General features: G+C 40.9%; 1 protein-coding gene and 1 pseudogene across 1 annotated transcript in view; one reads left to right on the top strand and one right to left on the bottom strand.

The window, feature by feature from the left end:
- Positions 1-16,814: 16,814 nt before the first annotated feature.
- GPRC5C (G protein-coupled receptor class C group 5 member C) overlaps positions 16,815-24,428 on the bottom strand; it is a 35,616-nt gene continuing 28,002 nt past the window's right edge. Inside the window, exon 5 of the mRNA XM_072645593.1 lies at positions 16,815-17,304. Coding sequence (XP_072501694.1) covers positions 17,293-17,304 — 12 coding nt within the window. The 3' untranslated portion in view covers positions 16,815-17,292. The remainder of the gene's footprint in view (positions 17,305-24,428) is intronic.
- LOC140530446 (ataxin-3-like) lies at positions 17,327-18,073 on the top strand (annotated as a pseudogene).

The raw sequence follows: 24,428 nt of genomic DNA, 5'->3' as shown, positions 1-24,428 counted from the left end.
CTCCACTGGACATCCGGAGCCAGGACAAAGAGCTGCCACGTTGCAAACAAGGACGAGACCCTTCCTCCTGAATCCATCTAGTTCCACCCCTACTGACAAGCCCCTAGGTTATCTAGGCAGGCTCTCAGTGTGGCGTCCTGAAAATGGATAGGGGTCGGCTCTAACTCGTCCCGTTACAGAATACTATGTTGCTATAAGATGAGCAGAATGCTTTCAGAAGAACCTGGAAAAACTTACATGACTGATGCAGAGTGAAGTGAGCAGAACCAGGATAACATTGTACACAGTAACAGCAATGTTGTACAATGATCAATTGTGAATGACTTGGCTGTTTTCAGCAATACAATGATCCACGACAATTCCAAAGGACACATGATGAAAAATGCTGCGATAGCATTTTTCCAGAGAAAGAACTAAGGCAGTCTGAATACAGATCAAAGCATACTTTTTTTTAAAAAAAAAACAACTCAATTTTTCTTTTTTGTTTAGGTTTTTTTAAATTTTTTTTTTATCTTCACAACGTGGCTTATGTTTTAGACAGCAGGAAAGAAAAATGTAAAACTGGGATATTTTGTCTGAATAGGTTCTCTGTGATCTAGGGACTCAGAACTAGGAAAGAGACAGACAGACAACTAGAGACAGACAGAGTCAGAGAAAGACACAGAGGAAGAGAGAGACATATACACACACAGAAAGTGTTAGTGAGCTTTGCAGAACAGAAAGGATAAATGTTTTTACTGGACTAAATGAGTCGGAAGCAGTGACTGGCTTGGCTGGCATGGTGGCAGGCATCTGTTTTGTTTTGTTTTGTATTTTCCTGAGAGGCAGTGAAAGTGGCTGGTAAGCAGAGGAGGAAGACTGGCTTAAGAGCTGGTATACAACAGCTACCATTATCTAGATTGGGTGGAAAATTTTGATATTGTGCTCTTAAAAACAAAGCAACAGTAAGACCCTTCTCTGCTTCCTTGCTTACTATCTCAGCCTGGGAACCACCATTTAATGGATACAGATGAAGAAATTGAGGCACAGAGAATTTAAGTGATTTGCCTACAGTCATAAAGATAGAAAGAAAGCCACAGAACTGAGATTAGGAGGCTTCTTTAGCTATACACATTGCTCTTTCCAGTACAGTACACTGTGACTTCCCTACCCCTCCTCTTATCCTTCTACCACTTACCCCCCCCCCCCCCCAAGACAGTAATGATGCTTTCTGGAAAATGAAAACTATTTCAGAGCAAATATTTGCATTAGTTAAACACACATGCACACACACACACACACATTTGCACGCACACTCACACACACTTCTGGAACCCCTACCTATGTTTTACCCAGCATTATGGATTATAGAGGGATTCCAGAAAAATTGGTTTGGAAAAGTCCCTCATCTCCCTCCCCCACCCCTCACCCCTGCCCTAGTAGTGGTGGTGCCAACATATTTACAAAGCCAGTTCTTTGCAGCTTTCTCCTTCCCAGCTCAGCCATCCTTCAGTCCAAAAATTACTGAGCAGTCTATTATGTTTGAGGTACCATGTGTAGTTGGTGCTAGGAGAATGGGAAGGTGAATAAACTAAGTCTCCTAACCCAAGGGGATTACAATTTAATAGAAGGGGAAAGATAGTACCCAAATAGCAATCATATGAAATAAGATGGTGTTTTGCAAACAAATTTAGCCATATAATATTTTTATACTGGAAATATCCTTGTGGAACCCATAAATTCTTGTGTGGGAGACTTAAGGGTATAGAAAACCCTTAAAATTAAAGGGGTTTGGGACATAAGAAAACAATTTAATTCAATTCAACTAGGAACGCATTTAAATGCCCACTCTAAGCAAGGCAATGGGAATAGACAAAAAAGGAAAAACAATCCCTACCCTCAGGGAATTCACGTGCTGCTGGAGGCTACAACATATAAACAGATAAGTAAGTGACAGATAATTTAAGGAAGAGATTACTAAAAACCGGAAAGCTTGCAAAGGCTTCCAGTAGAAGGTAGCCGAGCCTTGAAGAAAGCTAAGGCTTCTAAGGGTGAAAGTGAGGAAAGAGAAGGAAAGTGTATTCTAGGACAGAAAAAGAATATGCAAAGACCTAGAAGTGGGAGATGATCTGTTGAAACATGGGACCAACAAGATGGCTAAATTTAACTGGAAAGTAAATTCAATCAGGAAATTTGGCTGGAGCCAAGTATACTCAAGTCAATTTTTTATTTTCTTGTTTTATAATTTATAATAAATCATGACAAATTGCATATAATATATAAATATAACATTTTATTTTATAATATTAAATTACTGTTTAAAATTATTACACTATTTTATATTATATATTATAATTATTAAAATTATTGTATTAATATATGATAAAATATTAAACATTATAATAAATTATTATAATAAATGCTTCCTGTTCAACAATTTAGAGGGAAAAAAAATCTCATTTCCCCACAAAATACTCTCTTTACATCATATAGGAGACCAGGATTCTACAGCAAGGAAGAGTGTGAGAAATACTGAATAGGAGAGGTAGAAAGGATCATGGGAGATCAGAAGAGGGTTCTCTCTTCTGAGGTCCTGCTTTTTTTCTTCATCCTTTCTCTTTCTCCTTACCTTTCCACCCCTTGCTATTTTTTGTTCTAGTCTTTTCTAGTTTCTCTTCATTATCTTAAACATATACTTTTCAAGGACCCAGTAAGATAAAGAGGTAGCAAAATCCTCTTCTTTAAAACCAGCTTTTTGACTAGATTACCTCCCTGAAAATCTAGCCACCTGGAGCTCTATCACAGAAAGAAATGGTGAGAATCTCTAGAGCACATTGAGAGGGTGTCAAAACTGCTGAGACCACAAGATGGCAGAATATGCCCAGTCACCTGGGATTCTGTTCCAGTGTCAGTAATGGGAGGATGCCCTTTTTTTAATGGATTTAGGAGTCCTTACTATTTCTGTTTGGTTGTTTCTCCTTTTTAAGACCCATTTACCTCTGCTCAAATTGGGAAATATAGAGAGGAGAAGGATTTTCAAGTCTATTTGAAATGCCTTCCAAAGGCTAAATTATTGGGGTAGGGGATTCCCATTATGGGGGAACAATCTGGGTTATAATGACCATATTTTGAAAATAAAAAATTCAGGACATATAGTTTGGCCAAGACTTTTGCAAAATCTCCTCTTCTACATTTTATTTTTATTAAGATTGGGACTGTCCCAAGAATGATCATGACCTTTGGTGTTTTTCTATCACTTACCTTTGATTCCCACCTCTGAGGCAGTTAGGTGGCACTAGCTGATTGAGTCCTGGGCCTGGAGTCAGGAGGATTTGAGTTCAAATTTGGCTTTAGACACTTCACTAGCTGTATGAGCCTGAGCAAATCACTTAATCTCTGTTTACCTCAGTTTCCTAATCTGTAGAATGGGGATAATATTAGAACTTATCTTCTAGGGCTGTTGTGAGGATCAGATAACAATTGTAAAGCACTTAGCCCAGTACCTGGCACATAGTAAATACTATATAAATGTTAGCCAGCTATTATTATTTATCATACAAGAAGAGCTGTGGCAATCAAAACAAGAAAATGGGGCCAGAATCTTGGGTGGGTATGTCAGAATAGCTCTACAAAGCCCTTATCTTCCATGAGGAGAACCGCTATCATGTAATGGAAAGAATGTTGGATTTGGAGTCAGAAGTTATGAGTTTTAACCTTGACTGATTAACTAGTTGTATGACCTTTGGCAAGTCACTCAACCACTTTGTGACTCAGTTTTCTTTTCTGAAAAAATGAAGGAGCATGTAGAATAGGTTACCTCAACGGTCTCTTGCAGTTTGAAATTGTGGTCCTACGATCATCTGGAGGGTGCCTGAATGGAATCACAGAATTTCAATCAGCAGGGACATCACTATCCATCTATTCTAACCCATACTTGAATAAGAATCCATATACCCAATGAGTCATCTCTACTGTGACTCCTTACATAGGCTTCAGGGTTCTCTTAGCTGTGTGTGTATTCCTCCTTTGTTGCTGAAGACCATGCCATCAAAGAAATGAAGACATGACTTTGTTTTTGAGTGAGGGAGGGCTGTGCAGGTCACCAGCCTCACTTCTCCTCCAGAGCCATCTGAATCCAGTGACCAGATACTCATCAGGATGACTGGAGATGACCCAGGATGAGGCAATTGGGGTTAAATGACTTGCCCAAGGTCACACAACTAGTGAGTGTCAAGTGTCTGAGGTGAGATTTGAACTCAGATCCTCCTGACTCCTGAACTGGTGCTCTATCCACTGCACCACCTAGCTCTAGGAAGCCAAGGAAAGAGCTCAAGAGAAAGCATTCAGAGGAAGAACTGACCATGGGAGAAAAGCATGGTGATTAAGTGAATACTGTGATCAATATACTATAATTCATAGCAACAACTAAAGTTTTAAGAAAAACTTTTTAAAAACTCCTCTGCATTAAGGAAAAAGATACAGTATGATGAAAAAGGCACTGGTCCTGGAGTCAGGAATATTGGGTTAATAAATTCTTGGCTTGTCTTAATGATAATATCCTATAAAGAGGTTCTTCCTGCATCTACGTAGCTTCTCAGAAGCTGCTCCGAACAATGGCCAAGAGGATACTGCAGCTAAAAGGTCTAAGAAAGCCCAAGCCATGCTCTGGCTGGCCAAGAGATCTAGACTTGTGTATAGTGCAGACAGAAGAGGTCAGAAATCATAGAACAATGACTTTAGAGCTGGAAGGAACCATGGAGACCATTGTTAAACCCACCCATTTTACAGATGCAGGGAAGTGCTATATCTGTTCAGAAGCTCCACAAAGTGGGGCTTTTGGAAGACTATAATAGGTTATAGGATATTGTTTTATATTTTAAGTATTTATTATGTATTTCTTCTAAGAAATAAATAGCTGTCCTATACCTGGTATATACTTTGTACATGGAGACTTTGTTGCTAATGGTTCTTCCAATTCCCAAATCATATCATTCAGGGAAATAAGGCACAATAGAAAGGATGCTGGATTTAGAGTCAGAAGATTGGGGTTTGAATCCTAGCTTTTCCATTTGCTACTTATGTGATCTTTGATATATCACTTAACTTCTCTGCACCTCAGTTTCCTCCTCTGTAAAATCAGGTATTTTTACTAGATGCTCTTTAACTTTCCTTCTAGCTCAAAAGCTGTGGTCCCATAATTCTATAATCTTAGATAACAAAAGAAGACCTTTGATGGGGAGAGAGTCTCTGATAGATTCAAGTTCACAATCTTAAATGAACTTCAGAGCAGGGTCCTGAAAGAACCAGTGGGTGTGATTATTGATCCTCTGTTAATGATTTTGAAAGATGGTGAAAGTAATACCACTACTAGGTCTGTATCCCAAAGAAAAAAAGGGGGGAAAGATCTACATGTCCAAAAATATTTACAGCAGCTCTTTTTGTGGTGGCAAAGAACTGGAAATTAAAGGGATACCATCAATTGGGGAATGGCTGAACTGTGGCATATTGATGTAATGTGACACTGTTGTGCTATAAGAAATGACGAGTGGAATGGTTTCAGAAAAACCTGGAAAGATTTACTTGAACTGATGCTGAGTGAAATGAATTGAACCAGGAGAACATTGTACACAAGTAACAGCAACATTTTGCAGCGATGAACTATGATTGACTTAGTACTTCTCAGCAATGCAATGATCTAAGACAATTCCTCCAAAACACTCATGATAGAAAATGCTATCCACATTCAGAGAAAGAACTGATGGAGTCTGAATGCAGATTGGAGCACATTATTTTCACTCTTTGGTTAAAAAAGTAAGATGATGGAGAAACAAAGAGGTGTCAAAGAACTAAAGAAGGAAAATGTCCTGCTAGTACTCCTCAGCCCTCCCAAAAAAGGAACAAAGAATTATTTGCAAATTATGGACCAGAGAGCATGACTATTATTCCTATGAACATTCTAGAACATAATTTTACAGGAATAGTTTGTGAATATCTAAAGAAAGGAAGTGACCTCATCAAGAACAGACCATGACAGACTTACCTAATTTTCTTTTTTGATAGGGTTATTTGACTGATGGATCAAAGGAATGTGTAAAAAGAGCTTATTGAGATTTCCACAAAACATTTAATAAAATACCTCATGCTATTGGCATAGACAAGACAGTGAGAAGAAGGTGGAAAGATGGTACAATCTGATAGACGTAGAATTGGCTAAACTCATGAATGCAACAATGGGTCAATATTCACTTGGAAGATCTCTATTGAGAGATGGAGCTCTATTGAGAGATCCTAGGGATCCGTCTTGGGCCCTGTACTGCTGAATATTGTTATCAATGACTTGGATGAAGGAATACATGGTTATCTATTATCAAATTTGCAGATGATACAAAGATAGGAGGAAGAACTGAAAAACTGGATGACAGATTCAGACTCAATAAAGGATCTCAATAGGCTAGAACATTGGGCCATATATAATAAGATGAAATGTAATTGGTATAAACTTAAAGTCCTGTACTTGGGCCTAGTCAGCTTTATAAGTACAAGATAGGAGAGGTTTTGCTATATATAGTTCATGTGAAAAAGAGCTGGGGGATTTTAGTGAACTGCAAACTATTATTAGTTAACTATTAGATGTAACAACTAAAAAAAAGTTAATGCAGTCTCAGGCTGCACTGAGATGTGTGGTTCCCAGAACACTGTATTCTGCCCAGCTCAGGTCACATATGTAGTATTGCACAGTTATTTCTTCCACATTATGTGGGTTAGGGGCAGAGTACCCTGTGATCTGGAAAATCTGTGTAAAATTTTTTAGCTCACCCTTTGTACCAGAGTATTAAATACCAGGGTATTAAAAGATAAAATACGTTGATATTGCACAATACTAAGCATATTTCATGCATTTCTGTGTTTCTAAACTTTTTCTGTGCCATCTGCTGGCCTTTACTTGTCCTTTTCGGCTTTTACAAAACTCCCCCAAAATCCCCATTTAATTTCTTATGCTGACTCGAGATATCTGAAAATCTTGATGTGGATCTGTACTCGGTTTTGGGTGCTGCATTTTAGAACATCATTGACAAACTAGAGCATTACAGAAAAGGGTAACCAAAATGGTGAAAAAAACTAAAGATTATGAAAGACAAACAGTTAAAGGAATTAAAGATATTTACCCCGGAGAAGAGAAGACTTTGGAAGGGTGAGCATAGAATCATAGACTGAAATCTGGAAAAGACCTATCTTGTCCATCCTCTTCATTTTATAGATCAGGAAATTAACACCCAAAGAGGTTGTTACAAGAGCGTACAAGTCGCAAGTGACAGAACCAAGATATCAAATATGGTCTTCCAATTCCAAATCCACATGAGAGCTGCCTTGAAATATTTGAAGAGCTGTTGTATGGAAAAGGCATTCATCAGGTGGGCTTGCCTTGTCTGACCCCAGAGGACAAAATGAAAGCAATGAATAGAAAGAAGTTGTAGAAAGGCCATTTTAAAATTAATTAATTAATTTTTAGTTTTCAACATTCACTTCCATAAAATTCTGAGTTCTAAATTTTCTCCCCTTCCTTCCCTTCCTCCCTCCCCAAGATGGTATGCAATCTGATATAGGTTCTACATATACATTCATATTAAACATATTTTCACATTAGTCAGGTTGTAAAGAATTAGAAGCATGAGAAAGAAAAAATATAAAAAGAGACAGGGAGCAAATAGTATGCTTCGATCTGCATTCCGACTCCATAGTTCGTCATTTTCAATCATGACTCTTTTGAAGTTGTCTTAGATCCTTACGTTGCCGAGAAGAGCTAAGTCTATCAAAGTAAGTCATTACACAATGTGACTGTGACTGCGTACAATGTTCTGGTTCTGCTCTCTTCACACAGCATCAGTTCATGTTAAGTCTTTCCAGTTTTTTCGGAAATCTACCTGCTCATCATTTCTTATGGAACGATAGTACTCCATTACATTCATATACCACAATTTGTTTAGCCATTCCCCAATTGGTGGACATCCCCTTAATTTCCAATTTTTGGCCACCACAAAAAGAGCTACTATATTTTTGTATTTATGGGTTCTTTCTCCATTTAAAAAAAATATTTTATTTGTTTTCAGTGTTCTACAATCACTTCCATGTATCTTATATATTGTCCTCCTCCCTCCCTCTCCTTTCCCCCTCCCTCCACTCCCTCCCCAAGACAGAGTGCAGTCTTATATAGGTTCAACACATACATTCCTATTGAATACATTTTCACCTTAGTCATGTTGCACTGAAGAATTAAAATGAATGGGAGAAACCATAAAACAAAACAAAACAAAACATAACACAGGAGACAACAGTTTGCTTCATTCTGCGATCCAGTTCCATAGTTCTTTCTCTGGATGTGGAAGGTGTTGTGCCTCAAGGGTCCTTTGGGAATTTTGAGGTCCTGGCATTGTTGTGAATGACTAAGTCTACCAGAAAAATTGCTCACACATTGTGGTTGTTGCTGTGTACAAAGTTCTCCTGGTTCTGCTCCTTTCACTCAGCATCAGTTCATATAAGTCCTTCCAGTCCTTTCCAGTCCTTCTGAAGTCTTCCTGTTCATCATTTCTTATAGCACAATAGTATTCCATTACATTCATGTACCATAACTTGTTTAGCCATTCCCCAATTGATGGGCATCTTCTTAGTTTCAAGTTTTTGGCCACCACAAAGAGAGCTGCTATAAATATTTTTATACACGTGAGACCTTTTTCCATTTTTATGATCTCTTTGGAATATAGCCCTAGATGCAATATGGCTAGGTCAAAGGGTATGCACATTTTTGTAGCCCTTTGGGCATAGTTCCAAATTGCTCTCCAGAATGGTTGGATCAGTTCACAGTTTCACCAACAAGGAATTAGTGTTCCAACTCTCCCACATCTTCTCCAACATTTATCATCTTCCTGCTTTGTCATGTTAGCCAATCTGATAAGTATGATGTGGTACCTCAGAGTTGTTTTGATTTGCATCTCTCTAATCAATAGTGATGCAGAGCATTTTTTCATATGACTATATATTGCTTTAATTTCTTCCTCTGAAAACTCCCTGTTCATATCTTTGACCATTTATCAGTTGGGGAATGACTTGTATTATTGTACATTTGACTCAGTTCTCTATCTATTTTAGAAATGAGGCCTTTATCACAGACACTAGTTGCAAAAATTCTTTCCCAGTTTTTTGCTTCCCTCCTAATCTTGGTTGCATTGGATTTGTTTGAGCAAAAACTTTTCAATTTAATGTAATCAAAATTACACATTTTGCACTTCATAGTATCTTCTATCTCTTGTTTGGTCAAAAATTTCTCCATTCTCCATAATCTGACAAATACACCATTCCTTGCTCCCCTAATTTTTTTTATAGTATCAGTCTTCATACCTAGATCATGTATCCATTTGGATTTTATTCTTGTGTATGGAGTCAGACATTGGTCTATGCCCAGTTTTCGCCACACTATTATTCGTTTTCCCAGAAACCTTTCTCCATTTTTGTGATTTTTTTTGGGATACAGACCTAGAAGTGATATTGCTGTATCAAAGGGCATGCACAGTTTTAAAGTCCTTTGGGCACAGTTCTAAATTGCTCTCCAGAAGGATTGGATCAGTTCACAATTCCACCAACAATGCATTAGTGTTCCAATTCAGAAAGGCAAATTTTGATTCAATATAAGAATAAACTTTCTCACAAGTTGAAGGTAATGAGTTCTCCACTGCAGGACATTTTTAATCAAAGCGTGGGTGACACCTTGGGGACTGTGAAGAGGAAAATCCTCTTTAAGATTATTGTTTGTCCTTCATTTTCAAAGAGGACCAATAACATAACAGGCAATGACTTGCTTTTGAATTGAATTTAAGTGAGGCATGGTTGCAAAAAGTCATCAGCCTTACTCTCTCTTCTAGAGTCATTGAAGTCCAAGTGGCAGGACAAAAGTCAAGATGTCTGGTAGCTACCCAGGGGGTAGCATATGAGGTTGGCATCTTCGATGCTTGGCCATGTTCCACATGACAGCTTCAGCTGCCTTCATGGTCATTGGAACAAATTGATCTCATCTGCCCATTCCACCAGGGGAAGTTTTTAGGACTAGGGGTTTTCTTAAATCCCTTCCAATTGTGATATATTGTGAGGTTTTAAGGGGAGAAAGTAAGTTGAAGCAGCTCGCTTGAACAGCCTTGGTCTCCTCAGTGAAGCAGGAGCTGAGGTCCTTTGCTGAGAGTGAAGGAGGTCTGCTGGATTTGAGAGGACATCAGGAGAGCAGGAAAGGTCTGTGATAGCTGACTCAGGGAAGGAGTGATGCAATCATTAAGAGAATCCTAAATTATTTCAGAGAAGCAATGAGGATGACCTGGATGAGGCTGAACAGCACATATTTGTAGTGGACCTAATTAGAATGCTTTAATAACTACTTCAGCAACAACCACCAGCTCTGCCAAGGGAGCAGAGGAAGTGGACAGTCCTGGTTGCCCAGGATTAGTCAAGTAGTTGTGGTGGAAGTACTGAGGGATGAAAAAAATTGGTTTATAGTGAAAGCATTGTTGAAATCACTGACTGAGACTAATGGTGGTGCCCAAGCTGAATAGTGATGCAAGGGAAACCAGAAGAAAGAGGTTGGATCAGAGGATTAGAGACTGATCCAAGAACTGGGGAACCAGAGGAGAAAGGATGGGCTTAGTAGTAATGCGGAATTGACAAAGGAGAGAAGTAAAGAGGCTGTATCTCAGAAAGGAGAAATTTCAGAGTTGCAGATCTTAGATGGGGGATCAGTCTGGACAATGTAGCAAATGAATGAGCCGGCTGATATTGCTCTATCTGACTTTTCTTTTTAGTGATTAGACATGCACACACAAACAGCCTTTTCATGATCCGAGTTATCCAGGATGAAGAAAGTTCAAAAAGAGGGTTTAGTTTCACATATTCCCTCCATAGTCTTGACAGCCTAGCTCTCTGATGCTCCCAAAGGGAACACGAATTTGAAGAATTAGGTATAATAAAAGCCAGTATTTTCTCTGGTCTAACTGTTAGCACATCCTTAAGGCAAAACCAAAGTTTCCTTGTTGAAGACAACAGCCAAGGGGAGACTTGAAGGGAGAGGGAGAACTCAGCCGTGTCCAAACTCAAGTAGATGCCACATCTGGCCACAGGAGGGCAGTGTTGCTATGGGGACAATTCATTCATTCAGAGTACTGAGGATTCTCCTTTCTGGTCTTGACCCAACTTTGCTCAGTTTTTGAGAAATCTACTCCTGTTTTTCCCTCTGTTGCAGAAAGAATAAAGCTCAGTGAAGACCGGCAGGTGTGTGTATGTGTGTGTGTGATTCATGTGCGTGTGTGTGTGTGATTCATGTGTGTGTGTGTGATTCATACACTAACAGACCTGCAGTCCTCCATCCTCTCAATGCTTTGCTCCTGGTCTTGACAACCACACCCAGGCCTGGGAAAGGAACTGACTTTAACCTTTCCCAGTTGGGCCTGACCTGTGGACCAGCCCTAGTCTCTGCCCTCTTCCTAGTCTGGCCATGGGAAGACTCTCACAACACCACCCATCACCCCCACCCTGCACCCCCAGGAGCCTTGAGTCTCTTCTATTTTACTTCCTTTCCTAAGGGTAGAGCATGTGCCCCATGCCCTGGGGAAGGAGCCTTGACTGTTTACACTTTCCCAGGGTGGGAAACAGCAGAAATGGGCTCCTGGACATTCTGCACAATGGTCCAGCCTCCTGGGGATATGCCCAAACAAACTTCCGGTGTCTTCCCCTTCCTGGGAACCAGGCTGCTTGTCTGGGCTCTGGCTAGGGTAGTATGATTTTTCCAAACAAACTGAACACATCCTCACGAGCTGGGACCTAGATACCCTACTGGGACCTGATCTGGTGTGTTTTGCCAACAATTAAGTTCCTAGTATGCTCTAGGGACTTGGGATACCCCCCCCCCAAAAGGAGAAGAAGAAGAAGAAGAAGAAGAAGAAGAAGAAGGAGAAGAGAGAGAAGAGGGAGAAGAGGAAAAGGAAGAAGGAGGAGGAAGAGGAGGGGGGAAGAGGTTCAGAAGGAGAAGGAAGGAGGGAGGGAAGGAAGGAAGGAAGAGAGAAAAACAGAAAGAAAGGAAGAAAGACAAGAAAGAAAGACAGCAAGACAGGAAGAAAGGAAGGAAGAAAAGGAGGAAGGAAGGAAAGAAGGATCCCTGACTTTAAGGAAAGTGCATTCCATTGGGGAAATCAACAACACACTCAAATATTAAACACACATACATACCTTCACAATACACAAACATATATGTATATGCATTGTGTAGATATGTATACACACACATCAGAACACTGGAGTTGGATACCTGGTGGTTTCAAGTAGAGGATTCCCAGCATTCTTTGCCACTTTGACAGGGGAAGGCTGCCCCTGTCTGACAAGCAAGCCTTGTAATCCTAAAAGCATTGAGAGGAGCTGAGATTCTAGAGAAGGGAGAGTGAAACAGGAGTGTGCTGGAGTCAGCTCTAACCAGCTTGCTAGGGGATTGTTAAATTCTCCCTGTGAACATTTATACCTCAGAAATCAACAATTACCAAATTAGGGATTGATTTATTGTTTTGTTGATTGCTAGACTTTGTCAATAAAGCAGTTTTTTTTTTAAAGTGTGTGTATAGAATCCCCCACCCAGTTGTCAAACCCCTCATCTAGAAATTGTGCTTGAGCTCTGCAGTAGAAAGCTTAGCTAATGAAGTCATCACCAACTTGCAATTATATGGTTCTTTAGGGTTGGCAAAGTGCTTTCCATCCATTATCATCCTTGAATCTCACAATACTCCTAGAGTAAAAGTAGGAGAGGGGTAGCAGCAGCCAGAAGTTTAGAGAGTTTCTTTAATGTCCCCATAGAAATAGGAGAGGGGCTGCAACAATGAGGTCATCAACACCAGACCCCCAGGGTCAGGAGGCATGTTCTGCCTTCCCTATGTAGTAAGGGTCGTATTGGGGCAAATGTTTAACAACAGGCTCTCTATTTTAAAACATGTAGATACAGCATACTTTTAAGTTTCATTTGCATTATTGAACTAAGTGATACATCCTCCATCACTTTCTTAAGTCTAGAAAATGAATAAAGCAATAGATCAAATTCTGCTTCGTAGTGTTTGCTGATTTCTGAAATTTAAATACTTACTGAGAATTTAACAACAGGCTCTGATAATCCATGGAATATGTGTGGGCCTGAGTCTATAGTGGACATCCCATGGAGAATGTGCTCTGCTTCCCAGTCTACTTCTGGGAAGACATGTTCTTGCCTCTGAAGACTTGTCATTTTAGGACCGTGTAGCAAAACCATATATGATCACTTAGTCCCATCCTCTTTGAGGCCACATCAAAGTTATGTCAGCTAGGATTGGTCAGAAAATCAGTTAGAGTGGCCTATGTAGTATGCTTTTAAAAAGGGGTGACCTCAGGTTTTAGAGGTTTGTGAAAAATGACTTTACTAACTACCTTGATCTGCTTGGACTTCCTTATAAGAGGAAGCCTAAATGACCTGGAATCAGAATTAGCCAATCAGGAGGCAGACTGAGCATCCCTTAAACTTGACATAACAGAGATCCTTTGCAGTATTTGCTTGCTGAACCCAGAAATCCCTCTGCTGTGCTGATGACCACAGAACTGACTTAAGCTGCTTCATAGTTCTGGGGCCCTGGGGATTTTTCAGCCTGACCCTCTTCCTTGTTCCATCTAGGTATGTCATAGCCCCTCCCTGGGAAACAGAAATTGAACCCAAGGGATTCTGGCAGTACCTGATAAGACCAATTAGCGGGGAAAAATCAAACCCATAGAGGCAGTGTCTGATTGGTCTGTGACACGGTCATTCCCACGCAGCATTGTGGGTTCTTTTTGTGTTTATAATCTGTTCAACCTAATCCCAAAGTGAGTTCAATTCTGACTGCAGGTCCCCATGTGTGCCTGATGCTTGAGAGAAAATAAACAAACATACAAGCTAAATCTGTTTGTCTTAGACCAAACTCTGGAGGCTGACAGGTTGTACCCCCAAGGAACATTATAATGGGTTCATTGGGACCGTTCCAGGAAGTGTGTGCCAGAGCTTCCTTGCAAACTTCCAGGGACACAAGGAACAAGCATTCCTCAATTCTGAAGAGCCTTATATTCTGAGATGAAGCAATTCCCATTGTTCAAAAAGAGCCTCAGACTCAGTGGATACTTCAAAAGACCCTCTTCCTTCTCTTCTCTTCCTATCTGCAAATCATGCTAGACTATCCAAACCTCTCCCTCAGGGAGTTGGGGGTGGGAGTGGGGGGGATGATACCCTTACTTCACTCCAACTATATACAGTCACGAACTCATGTCCTTCCTGGATAAGTCAGATTTCAAAGTCTTAGCTTCCTTTTCCACTTTTTGCTTCTTTGTTTAATCATGGACAGCGCATGCATTGATTCTGTAATGGACATTTTCAGCCTTGAAAGACACCTTATGCGTTTGAAAGGCCCAGATATACTGGGTCTTTAAATGGTGTGAGAGGTGACTTCTCTCATTATGTTGTGGTCTGGGGTGCTGGGAATCCCCAAATGTAAGGGTACAGGGTGGGGTCTGCCTGGAAATAATTGGACCACTCCAGCTTTCTTTCAAAGTAATGAGGTTCATTTGTACAGAAGCAGGTTAGATTCTGTAAAATCTGGGCAATTCAATGGGAGTGAAATTGGTACTTATATGCAAAACTGTGAGAAGATTTGGTAGAATTAAGGAGAGGTAAGTAACCCGGGGGGGTGGGGTGGGGTGGGGGTGGGGGTGGGGGGCAGGTGCAAACAGTGAAAGTAGTTAAGTGTTCTGGGCTGAGATGCACCAGATGCCTTGAGCAAGACACCAGGGACTGGGCTGCGTGGGAAAATTCAGGGTCCAGGTCCCTTCACCCCATCACATCCACAACAGCCCTTCTGGGAAGAAAAGACAACTACGTGTTACATGAGCCCAAACCCTGTCCTGACTTGCCAGAAGACAAGGACCAGGAGAGAATTGTTTGGACAGTGCAGAGTTGAGATCAAATGTAAAATACAGATTAAGCAGTCTTGCAAATTGTTTCCTGTTCTGATGTTTAAGTCTCAATGTCCCAGGAAACTATAATAGTTATGATATTGTGCCTTGTTTTAAGTTTCTGTCAATGCCCTCGGTGAATCTTTGTGCTTTTTAGCATTTCTTTTGTGCATGGAAAATAAACAGTTGTCCCATATTTGCGTACCTTTCTACTTCCTCTTTTTGTGGGTAGCCCCAGACATGAGCCAATCCTAAACTTTAAATAATTTTCCTCAAGGCTCTGGTGTGGAGGAACAGTGGCACAAGAGAAAAAGCCTAACCCTTTTAGGTAATCAGGCTCTCCCAGAACTGAACCTGGTCCATGTGAATGGGTCTGGAGATTAAATGGGTCTCTCGGTAAAGAGATCACAACGCCCCAGTCCCAAGATCTCAGCAGTGGTAATTTATTGTTACTCTGAAAACCTTCCAGTGAACAAAAGGCAACTCAAAATTCTCTACTTTCCTTCTCCTCTTTACCAAGAGAGTGTGATCTGTGTTTCTTAGTTTGTTTACCCTTCCGTTTACTTTAGCTCTTAAGTTAGCAATTGAGATAAATTAAACAGCTGTTTGGCTAACCTTTGTGTGTATCTTTGCTAACTGCAGCAAAGCAGGCCAATCACTGAATGACCAGGAGAGAAAGAAAGATTTAAAATGACCGTGTTACTTTGATACCAACTCACTGGCTGGGGCTGAAGAGCTGAGAAATAGAATGACTGACTCCTCATGTAGTTTCCCAGAGGAGTAAGAGAATACTTTTACAAGGATCCCTCTAAGCAAGAAATGAGTCAATAATGGCTGGAGGAGGTGGGGTTCTTAACTAGTTGGGCTGGTATGGACTGGTATTGGAGGTAAGACCTACACTGTTTTCCTTTGAGGTTTTAAAGGGGGAAAAAAAATCTCTTCTTCAGAGGAGGAAGGAACTAAGAGAGTGTCTAAGAGAAAAAATCATGTCCAAAGGGAGAATCAGAGACTCACAGAAGGGTGGGGCTCAGGAAGAGTGATTAAACCTTCTCACCTACACCACAGGCACTGCTGAAGATATAAAGTAGATGCAAACCATTTGGGGACAGAGGGTTACTAGCATCTCTGGGGATCAGAACAGATTAACTGTATGAGGTCCTACCTGAACTGAGCCTTGAAGAAAGATAGGGATTCCTTGAGGCACAGGTGAGAAGGGAATGCATGCTTGGTGTGAGAAATGGTCCAAACAATCCCAGCTCAGAACCTAGGATTTAGACCAGGGGTAGTATGGCCTTTTGACTGAGTCCAAGTTTTACAGAACAAAACCTTTTATTAAGGGGATTTGTTCTGTGAAGTTTGGATTCAGTCAAAAGGCCACACTTGAGGACCTTAGAAGGCCACACGTGGTCTCAAGGTCGCAGGTTCCCCACTCCTGATTTAGACATTTTATCCCTTTCTGTGGTTCACTCCCTGAGTCCATGGCTAGGCCCATCTCCATATTTTCTATGAGTTTTTAGATTGTCCCCTAGAAAAACTGAATGGATAAGCTGACTGATAAGGAGGTGCAGAGAGATGGGGGGTGGATACTCAAATATTATCTGATGGAAAGTCTGATTGGCATTAGAGTCAGAGTTTTGGCACTTGTAGTTGAGATTCTGATACAGAGGAATTGATTACCTGAGTTTTGCAGTGGGGCCTCCTGGGCCTTGCTCTCCCTGACAGAGAGGGTTGTTTATCTGGGCCCTGGGCCAGGGCAGAATGACCTCGTCTATAGAGGACAGGCTGGAAACATCTGAGGCTCAGACTCAGGTCAGTGCTGGGACTAAATATCCAGGAGGCTCTGTTGCCCCCTGGAACTCTGTGATAAGAATTAGATCTGCCAAGCAGATTAGGCTTGACAGGTACTGTAACTGCCATTGAGGCTTAATTGGGGGGATGGTGCTGGAGGGGGCTGGTTCAACATCAGGGTCTTTGACTCCAGACAAATGAACATGGAGTCTATCTTCTATGAGAAACAAGAATTCTCACTCTGTGCTCAACATTGCCTGAATGATCTCTTGCAAGGGAAATATTTTAGCCCTGTGGAATTATCCTCTACTGCTCATCAGCTAGAAAAAGAGAGGATGAGGATGGCAGAGGGAGGGGTTACTACTGAAGATTATCAAACATTTTTACAGCAACTTTCAGGACATGTGGATGACAGTGGTTTCTTCTCTATGCAAGTTAGAAGCAATGCCTTGAAAGTTTGGAGTTTAAAGCTAATCCTCTTCAACAGTCCAGAGTATCAGAAGATCAGGATCGGTCCTGTAAATGAAAGATCATTTATATGCAACTTATAGTTCCTTATAGGAATTCAGTGTTCCTTGTAGGAACATTGGTTTACAGTTTGAAAATTAGGAAAACAGATCACTGAAAATGACTCACTCACTCATACAACTGCCAGTTCTCAGTGCTTTCAGTGCCTTGGGAGGCAGTTCTTCTGGATCAGTGGTTTAACCTAAAATCTCTCCTGTCTTACCTTGTCCTTTTCTAGCTGAGTTACAGGAAGGTTATTCCATATTTGTTGTTAACAGGCCTACCAGACTGTGAAGCTGACCAGCTCCTGTGTATGATTTGAGTATAATAAATGCATAGACCAAAAATCATTGGAGAAGAATTAGCTCAACTAAAAGATCAAAGAATACAGAAAACAGACCTAGAGCAGTCTTTAGCAGTAAGTCATTCATATGGTGGAACAGGAAGGTTAGATGAAGATAAAGAGAATTTCCAAAGAGCTCTAGCACTAAGTCGACAGGAAATCGATATGGAAGATGAAGCAAATCTGCGTATAGCAACTCAACTTAGTATGCAAGGTGGTTCCAGAAATAATATTTCAGAAGATATTCACAGGCATCAGGTACAAATTCACCAACATTCCTTACTTCAGAAGAACTAGGAAAGAGAAGAGAAGCCTATTTGAAAAGTAAAGTAGTTGATATTGAATTAAAACTTCATGTTTAATAAAAAAAAAAAAAAAGAAGTAATTGGGGTCAGCTGGGTGATGAAATGGAGAGAGCACCAGTCATGGAGTCAGGAGGACCTGAGTTCAAATGTGAACACTTTTATTTGTGTGACACGGGGCACGTCTCTTAACTGCCATTGCCTTCAAAAACAAAATACTTAACTGGATCAGGAACCTAAGGTTCCAGGCCATTGAGGTAGCTTCCTGGTAGCTTAAGTACTAAAAGCCATAGAACCAGAGTTTTCCAGTTTTCCCTGCTCCCAGCAGTCTTCCTGGTATATCAGCATGGAAAGCCATGCCTACTTGCATCAATGCTGTAATCTTGTTGAGTATCCTTTCCCTGCTATTGGCTAAGAAGACCTCCTTTTGTTAATGGTCAGATGTTCTATAAGTATCTCATTTCATTGCACCCTTGAATTTGAACTACCAGATCAGACTGAATCTAGCCTGACCCATGCCCCACCTACCCTAACCTCCAAGTGCTTTCAGAGCTTGATAAACAAATCAATATAATCTTTGTTATAGTAAAGGGTTAGACAATCTAGTACCCTACAACTCTACTCAGAATCCCCATGATTCAGTCATGGGCTGCCTAGGTTAATTCTCCCTTTCCTGGCCATCATCATGCCCAGTTCTATCACATCCGTCCATGCCAACCAGCCCCATCCCTCAGCTGTCTTTGTCCTGCTCTTCCCTTACCCTTCCATTTTGCTTTCTATTAACAAATTGTCCTTTATAGTGGGCAGTGCTCTCCCTGATACTACTTTTTACATTCATATATTGGTTGGTTCTCCTCAATAGATTATGATTTCCTTGAGTGGCAGGGTCTATTTTATTTTGTCTTTCTATCCCTACCATCTAGCCCATTGCTTGTCACCCAGTAGATGCTTCATAAATGTTTTCCCATTACTTTCTTAGGTTTGCACACTTCCCTCATCACACCTTGGGACCCTTTCCCTGAAGTCTGGGGGAGTCCAGCTGTGTCTTAGACTGAGCCCCAGTCTGGTCTGGATGGAAAGATCTGATACACTGATCTCGTTGTCCAATGAGATGCTAAGGAAATAGAGTGCATTCCATCTTGTGGATTCTTCTCTTTTTCCCCAAGCCTAACTGCCCTTTGGAACACATATGGTTGATTCTAAATTCCCTATCTGCTAAATTCTCTATCCACTGTGCTGGCACGGTGGATTTAGAATAAAGATTTGAGTTCAAATCTGGTCTCAAATACTTACAAGCTGTGTAACCCAGGACAAGTCACTTAACCTGTTTGCCTCAATTTCTTTAATGATAAAATGGGAATAATGCTAGCCCCTACTCCCTAGGGTTGTTATGAGGATAAATGAGTTAATATTTGTAAAAAGTACTGGCATATAGAAGGCACTATATAAGTGCATATTCCTTTCCCCTTCCTTTTTCAGAGTCTTTTAGCACCAGAGTTGATCATGTTTTAACCAGTTGTTGGGGAGGGGGCCTAAGGACAGAGAAGAAGAGAAGTAGAAAGTTTCATTTGGTTGGCCCAGTTTCCAGAATGAGTGCCTTATTTAGGGGAAGAGAGCTGAACTGGGGCACCTCTCCTGAAACTGAAAAGGTGTCATGTCTTCTTGTTGAGGGACACATGTCTTGGTGGGATGCCACTAGCATCACTCCTGCCTAGATCCCAAGACTAGGGGGATTGTGTTGAAGGGGACTGGTCACCAGGAGTCTCTAGCTCATATCATCTGTAGATATGTCTCTGCATTCTTTTTTCTGAGTGTAGCACTTTTCTTCCCCTGGACTTCCAACAAGGGGAAGTTGAGGATTTCTCTCCCTTCCTCGCCCCAAACCACCTGCTTGCCTTGATGAGCCTGAATCCCTGGTCACTTGCTTCTGCTTTTCTGTTCCACTTCTTGAGTCCAGCTCATCAACTACAAATTCTGAGAAATAAATATTTCTAGCCCCTGAAGCTACCTTGTGTGTGAGAGTTCTTGCTTTCCTAAGTTAGGAGCCAATTGCAGATCAGGAGGCCATTTCCACAGCAGCATCTGCTTGGAGGAGAAAATAGGTCCCCACTTTCCAGGAGGGTCCTTCAGGTGAAAGATCAAAGAAATCCATGCCAAGAGATCTAGACCTTGTGAGCCACGGTCCAGGACAAATGTGAATGTCACATATCCGTTTAGTTTATCCCACTGACTTGTTACATTCCTTCAGAGTATAAGGAACATAAATGGGCTATTTGAGATATAATATGTTTCTGTAAAATATGTTTCTGCTTGTTGATTTATGTAATATGTATAATATATCTTATATATAATATATGTCATACATGTCTTTTGCATCTCGAATATTTTCTATGGTGGAAGAAATGTATAGCTTCTTATACCTGATATATAATCCATTGAATTATGGATTGTACCTGAATATATAATCCATAGAAAGGACCCTGTTATCCCCCTTATGGGGAGATCCTAAATATAAGCCAAAGCTAAGTTTTCTTTTAGAGATCTCTCTGGGATTAATCTGGGGTGGTGGGAGAGCCAGAGAGAGAGAGAGAAGCCTAAACTGCTCTCTTTCTGATCAGATACTCCCTCCCCTCCTACAGAATGAATCTGAGTCCTAGTGAAAGTTCCCACTTTCACTAGGTACATTTAATCAAGGGATATAAAATTCAAACCTAAAACTTTATCAGTTTTCCTTTCTAACCAACCCCACCCCACTCTGTCTGGATCCCAGACCTCTGGAGCTCTTGGGCAAGAATATGCGAAGGGCACTTATTAACCTGTAGCAACTAGATTCCTAGTCCCTCCCAGCACTTCTGCCCTCCTTCTCCTCCTCCTCCTCCTCCTCCTGGGCATGTCTAAAATGTAGAATGAGTCCTTACACAAGTCTGAAAAGTGTCGCAGTTTTTTTAAATTTTGCGGGGAGAGTTGGTTTGGCGCCACATCCCTCTTGATCAGTCAGTTAAGACCCCTCAGTCATCTTTCACATGAATGATTTTGAAGCTATATCTCTCTCATTTTAAAGCTGGACAGTTGATCTCTTGAACCACACAGTATGGGATTTTATAGTGAATATACTTAGAATAGGAAGGGACCTTAAAGGTCATTTAGTACAACACTCATTTTATCAAAGCAGCCAAGAGAGAGGCAGAGAACTATCCCAGGTCACACGTATAGTTAAGTAGCAGAAATGGAAATCAAGTCTAGTCTTCTGACTCCAGAGATGGTACTCTGAAGCCTGGCCCTGCTGCCTCCTAACTATATAAGCCTGAACAAGTCATTTAGAACCTGTCAGCCTCAGTTTCCTCTTTTGTAAATGAAAGAGTTGGACTAGTTGACCTCTAAAGGTCTCCTTCACTTCTAAGTGTGTTGTTGTTCAGTCATTTTAGTGATATATGACTCTTCTTGGCCCTATTTGGAGTTTTCTTGGCAAAGATATTGGAGTGATTTGCCGTTTCCTTCTTCAGCTCATTTTACAGATGAGAAAATTGAGGCCAACAGGGTTAAGTGACTTGTCCAGGGTCACACAGCTACTAAAGGTATGAGGTCAAATTTGAACTCAGGTCTTCTTGTTGCCACATCTGGAGCTTTATCCACTCTGATCTCTAGCTGTCCCTTTAAATGTGTAGCCCTTAATTTCAGGAAAACGTAAAGACGGAACAATTTTGAAAGACTTAGGAATTCTGATCAACACAATGACTAATAACAATTCCAGAAGATACTTGATGAAGCATACTACCTACCTGCTGATAGAGAGTTGGTGAATTCAGAATATGTGTGTGCATGTGGTTTATATACATACATGTATGTATATGCATGTTATATATGTATATGGTATATGTACATATATGTATATTGTGGGGGTGGGACATTACCTGTGCAGGTGTTTGTTTTGCTTGACTATAAATGTTTGTAACTGGTTTTTTCCTTGTCTTTCTCATTTAGGAGTGGGATGGGAGGGAGAGAATGTTAATGGGAAAATTTAAAAAAAAATAAATGGATGGTCTTTTATGTTCTCTTTGAATAGTTATCCCTGTTGAAGTGTGCTTTCCTTTCATTGTTTCAGTCTTTTAAGATCTCTTCGAAATCTTATTTTATCACTGAACATGTTCCATCCTTCCAGCTTTAAAAGTCACAGATTTTATAAGCCTGTCTTCTAAGTCTTCATTTAAGTAATTGTTAAAGACATCCAATAGGACCAGACCACCCATAGAGCCCACCACTAAAGATTTGCCTCTTCCATGTTGATTTGGTTGTTGTTCAGTTGTTTCAGTCCTGTCTGACTTTTTGTGACCCTATTTGGGATTTTCTAGGCATAGATGCTAGATTGATGGATCATTTCCTTCTCCAGCTCATTTTCCAGATGAGGAAACTGAGGCAACCAGGGTTAAATGACTTGTCCAGGGTCATACAGCCAGTGTTTGAGGCTGGATTTGAACTCAGGAAGATGAGTCCAGGTGTGGTACTCTATCCATTGTGCTACCTAGTTGCCCTCCATATTAACACTACTCCACTCATCAGACTTCTTTAAATTTTCTCTATAATATAAGACTTTAAATTAGCCACCAATATAAGTCAAACTCACAGTCAGCCCCCATCCTCCACCTCTCACTGCTGGAGTGGTCAGGACAGGGAGTTCAAATCCTAGCTCTGCCGCTGTGTGATCTTGACCAAGACACTTCACCTCTCTGCCCCTTGTTTTCCTCCTCTGTAAAATGAGGGAGTTGGACTAAATGAATTCTGAGATCTCTTCCAATTTGAAAGCTTTTATCAAAGACGCTACATACATACACGTGTGTGTACAATACATATATACACATAACATAAATATATGTATATATTATACACACTCAGAAGGTGTCAGAGACAGGACTTGACCCATTTCTTACTGATTTCAAGGTTGGCTTTCTATCCAATAGCATTTTGTCATTCTCTCTCCCTCTCTCTTTCTGTCCTCTCCTCTCCTCTCTCTCTCTTTCTCTATGTCTGTCTCTTTCTTTCTCTTCCTCTGTCTCTTTGTGTCTCTCTTTGTCTCTGTCACTCCCCTCTTTTCTGTCTGTCGCTTTTCTGTTTCTCTCTCTCTTTTTCTTTCTTCTCTTTTTCTCTCTCTGTGTGTGTGTCTCTCTCTCTGTGTCTTTCTATCTCTTTGTCTATTTCTGTCTCACACACACACACACACACACACACATTCATGAGCTCTCAACCTTCTGTCTCTCTCCTCTTCCCGTGTGTGTGTGTGTGTGTGTGTGTGTGTGTGTGTGTGTGTGTGTGTGTGTGTGTGTGTATCAGACTTAAAATAAAAAAGGTTCCGGTCCTATTTCTAAGATTTACTCCCTGTGTGGCTGTATGATCCGGGGCAAGTCACAACCTTTTAGTGACCCAGAAATTCAGACTCTAAGTTACAAACAGCTGAGTGACTGCTCTGTTTCTCTTCATGAGTGGAGGGATTTTTTACACAAGAATTTACCCCTAACGATGTCACTGAGTCAGAACCCAGACCCCGCCCCCCTCTCAAAGAGGACATTATGATGTATGGTTGTCCAGGTGAAATTCCTGGTATCTTTCATCTTCTCTCAAACTCATCACCTAAGTCCCTATCCCAGGTTCTGTCTCTGAGAGCAGCCATCCCCATCATCAATTTAAGTCAGGGGTGGGGAACCTCTGACCTCGAGGCCACTTGTGGCCCTTTAGGTTCTCAAGTGCAGTCCTTTGACTGACTACAAATTTCACACAACATATAGGTCCTCAAATGCAAATGCAAATGCAAATGACTGAATGCAAACTTCACAGAATAAATAGGGCCGCACTTGAGGAATAGGAGAAAACAAGGAAGACAACAACCTTCAGAAAGCAATACAGCCTCTAACGGTCTGTGCAAATCAGTGCAGATCATATGCAAATACTTGCCAACCTAGGAAACTGTCTGATCCTGCTGGGAAAATATTAAGTTGAAATAAGTCTATCATGGGACTCACTGACGCCTCAGCCTGGCCGTGACTATTGGTGATGACACACTGGGGAGACTGCTACAAAGTTCTGAGAGGCCCATATGAATCTGGTATGAGAATTCAAAATGGGGAACTGTTAACAGGGATGTAACCATCATTGGACTAGGAGTCAGAAAATCTCAGTTCAGGTCTGACTTTTTAACTTATTAAGCTTTGTGACCCTAATCATCATCTTAATCATCATAATTAAATTTTCATTCCCTCCCCACCCCCCACCCCCACCTCAAATTCATCATCTGTAAAATCAGAGGGCTGTACTGGTTGATCTTTTAAGGTTTCTTCCAGTTATGGTATTCTGGGAGTTTGTGGATATTACAGAATTGTAACCTCACTGATGGACAGCTTGGTGCCACAGAGGATAGAGCACTGAACTTGGAATCAGGAAGACTCCTCTTCATAAATTCAAATCTGCCCTCTGATACTTACAAGCTGTGTGACCGTAGG

Source organism: Notamacropus eugenii, chromosome 2 (genome assembly GCF_028372415.1).
Source record: "Notamacropus eugenii isolate mMacEug1 chromosome 2, mMacEug1.pri_v2, whole genome shotgun sequence".
Lineage (NCBI taxonomy): Eukaryota > Metazoa > Chordata > Mammalia > Diprotodontia > Macropodidae > Notamacropus > Notamacropus eugenii.
The sequence above is the reverse complement of the archived record's forward strand: the minus strand, read 5'-3'. Positions and strand labels throughout refer to the sequence as shown.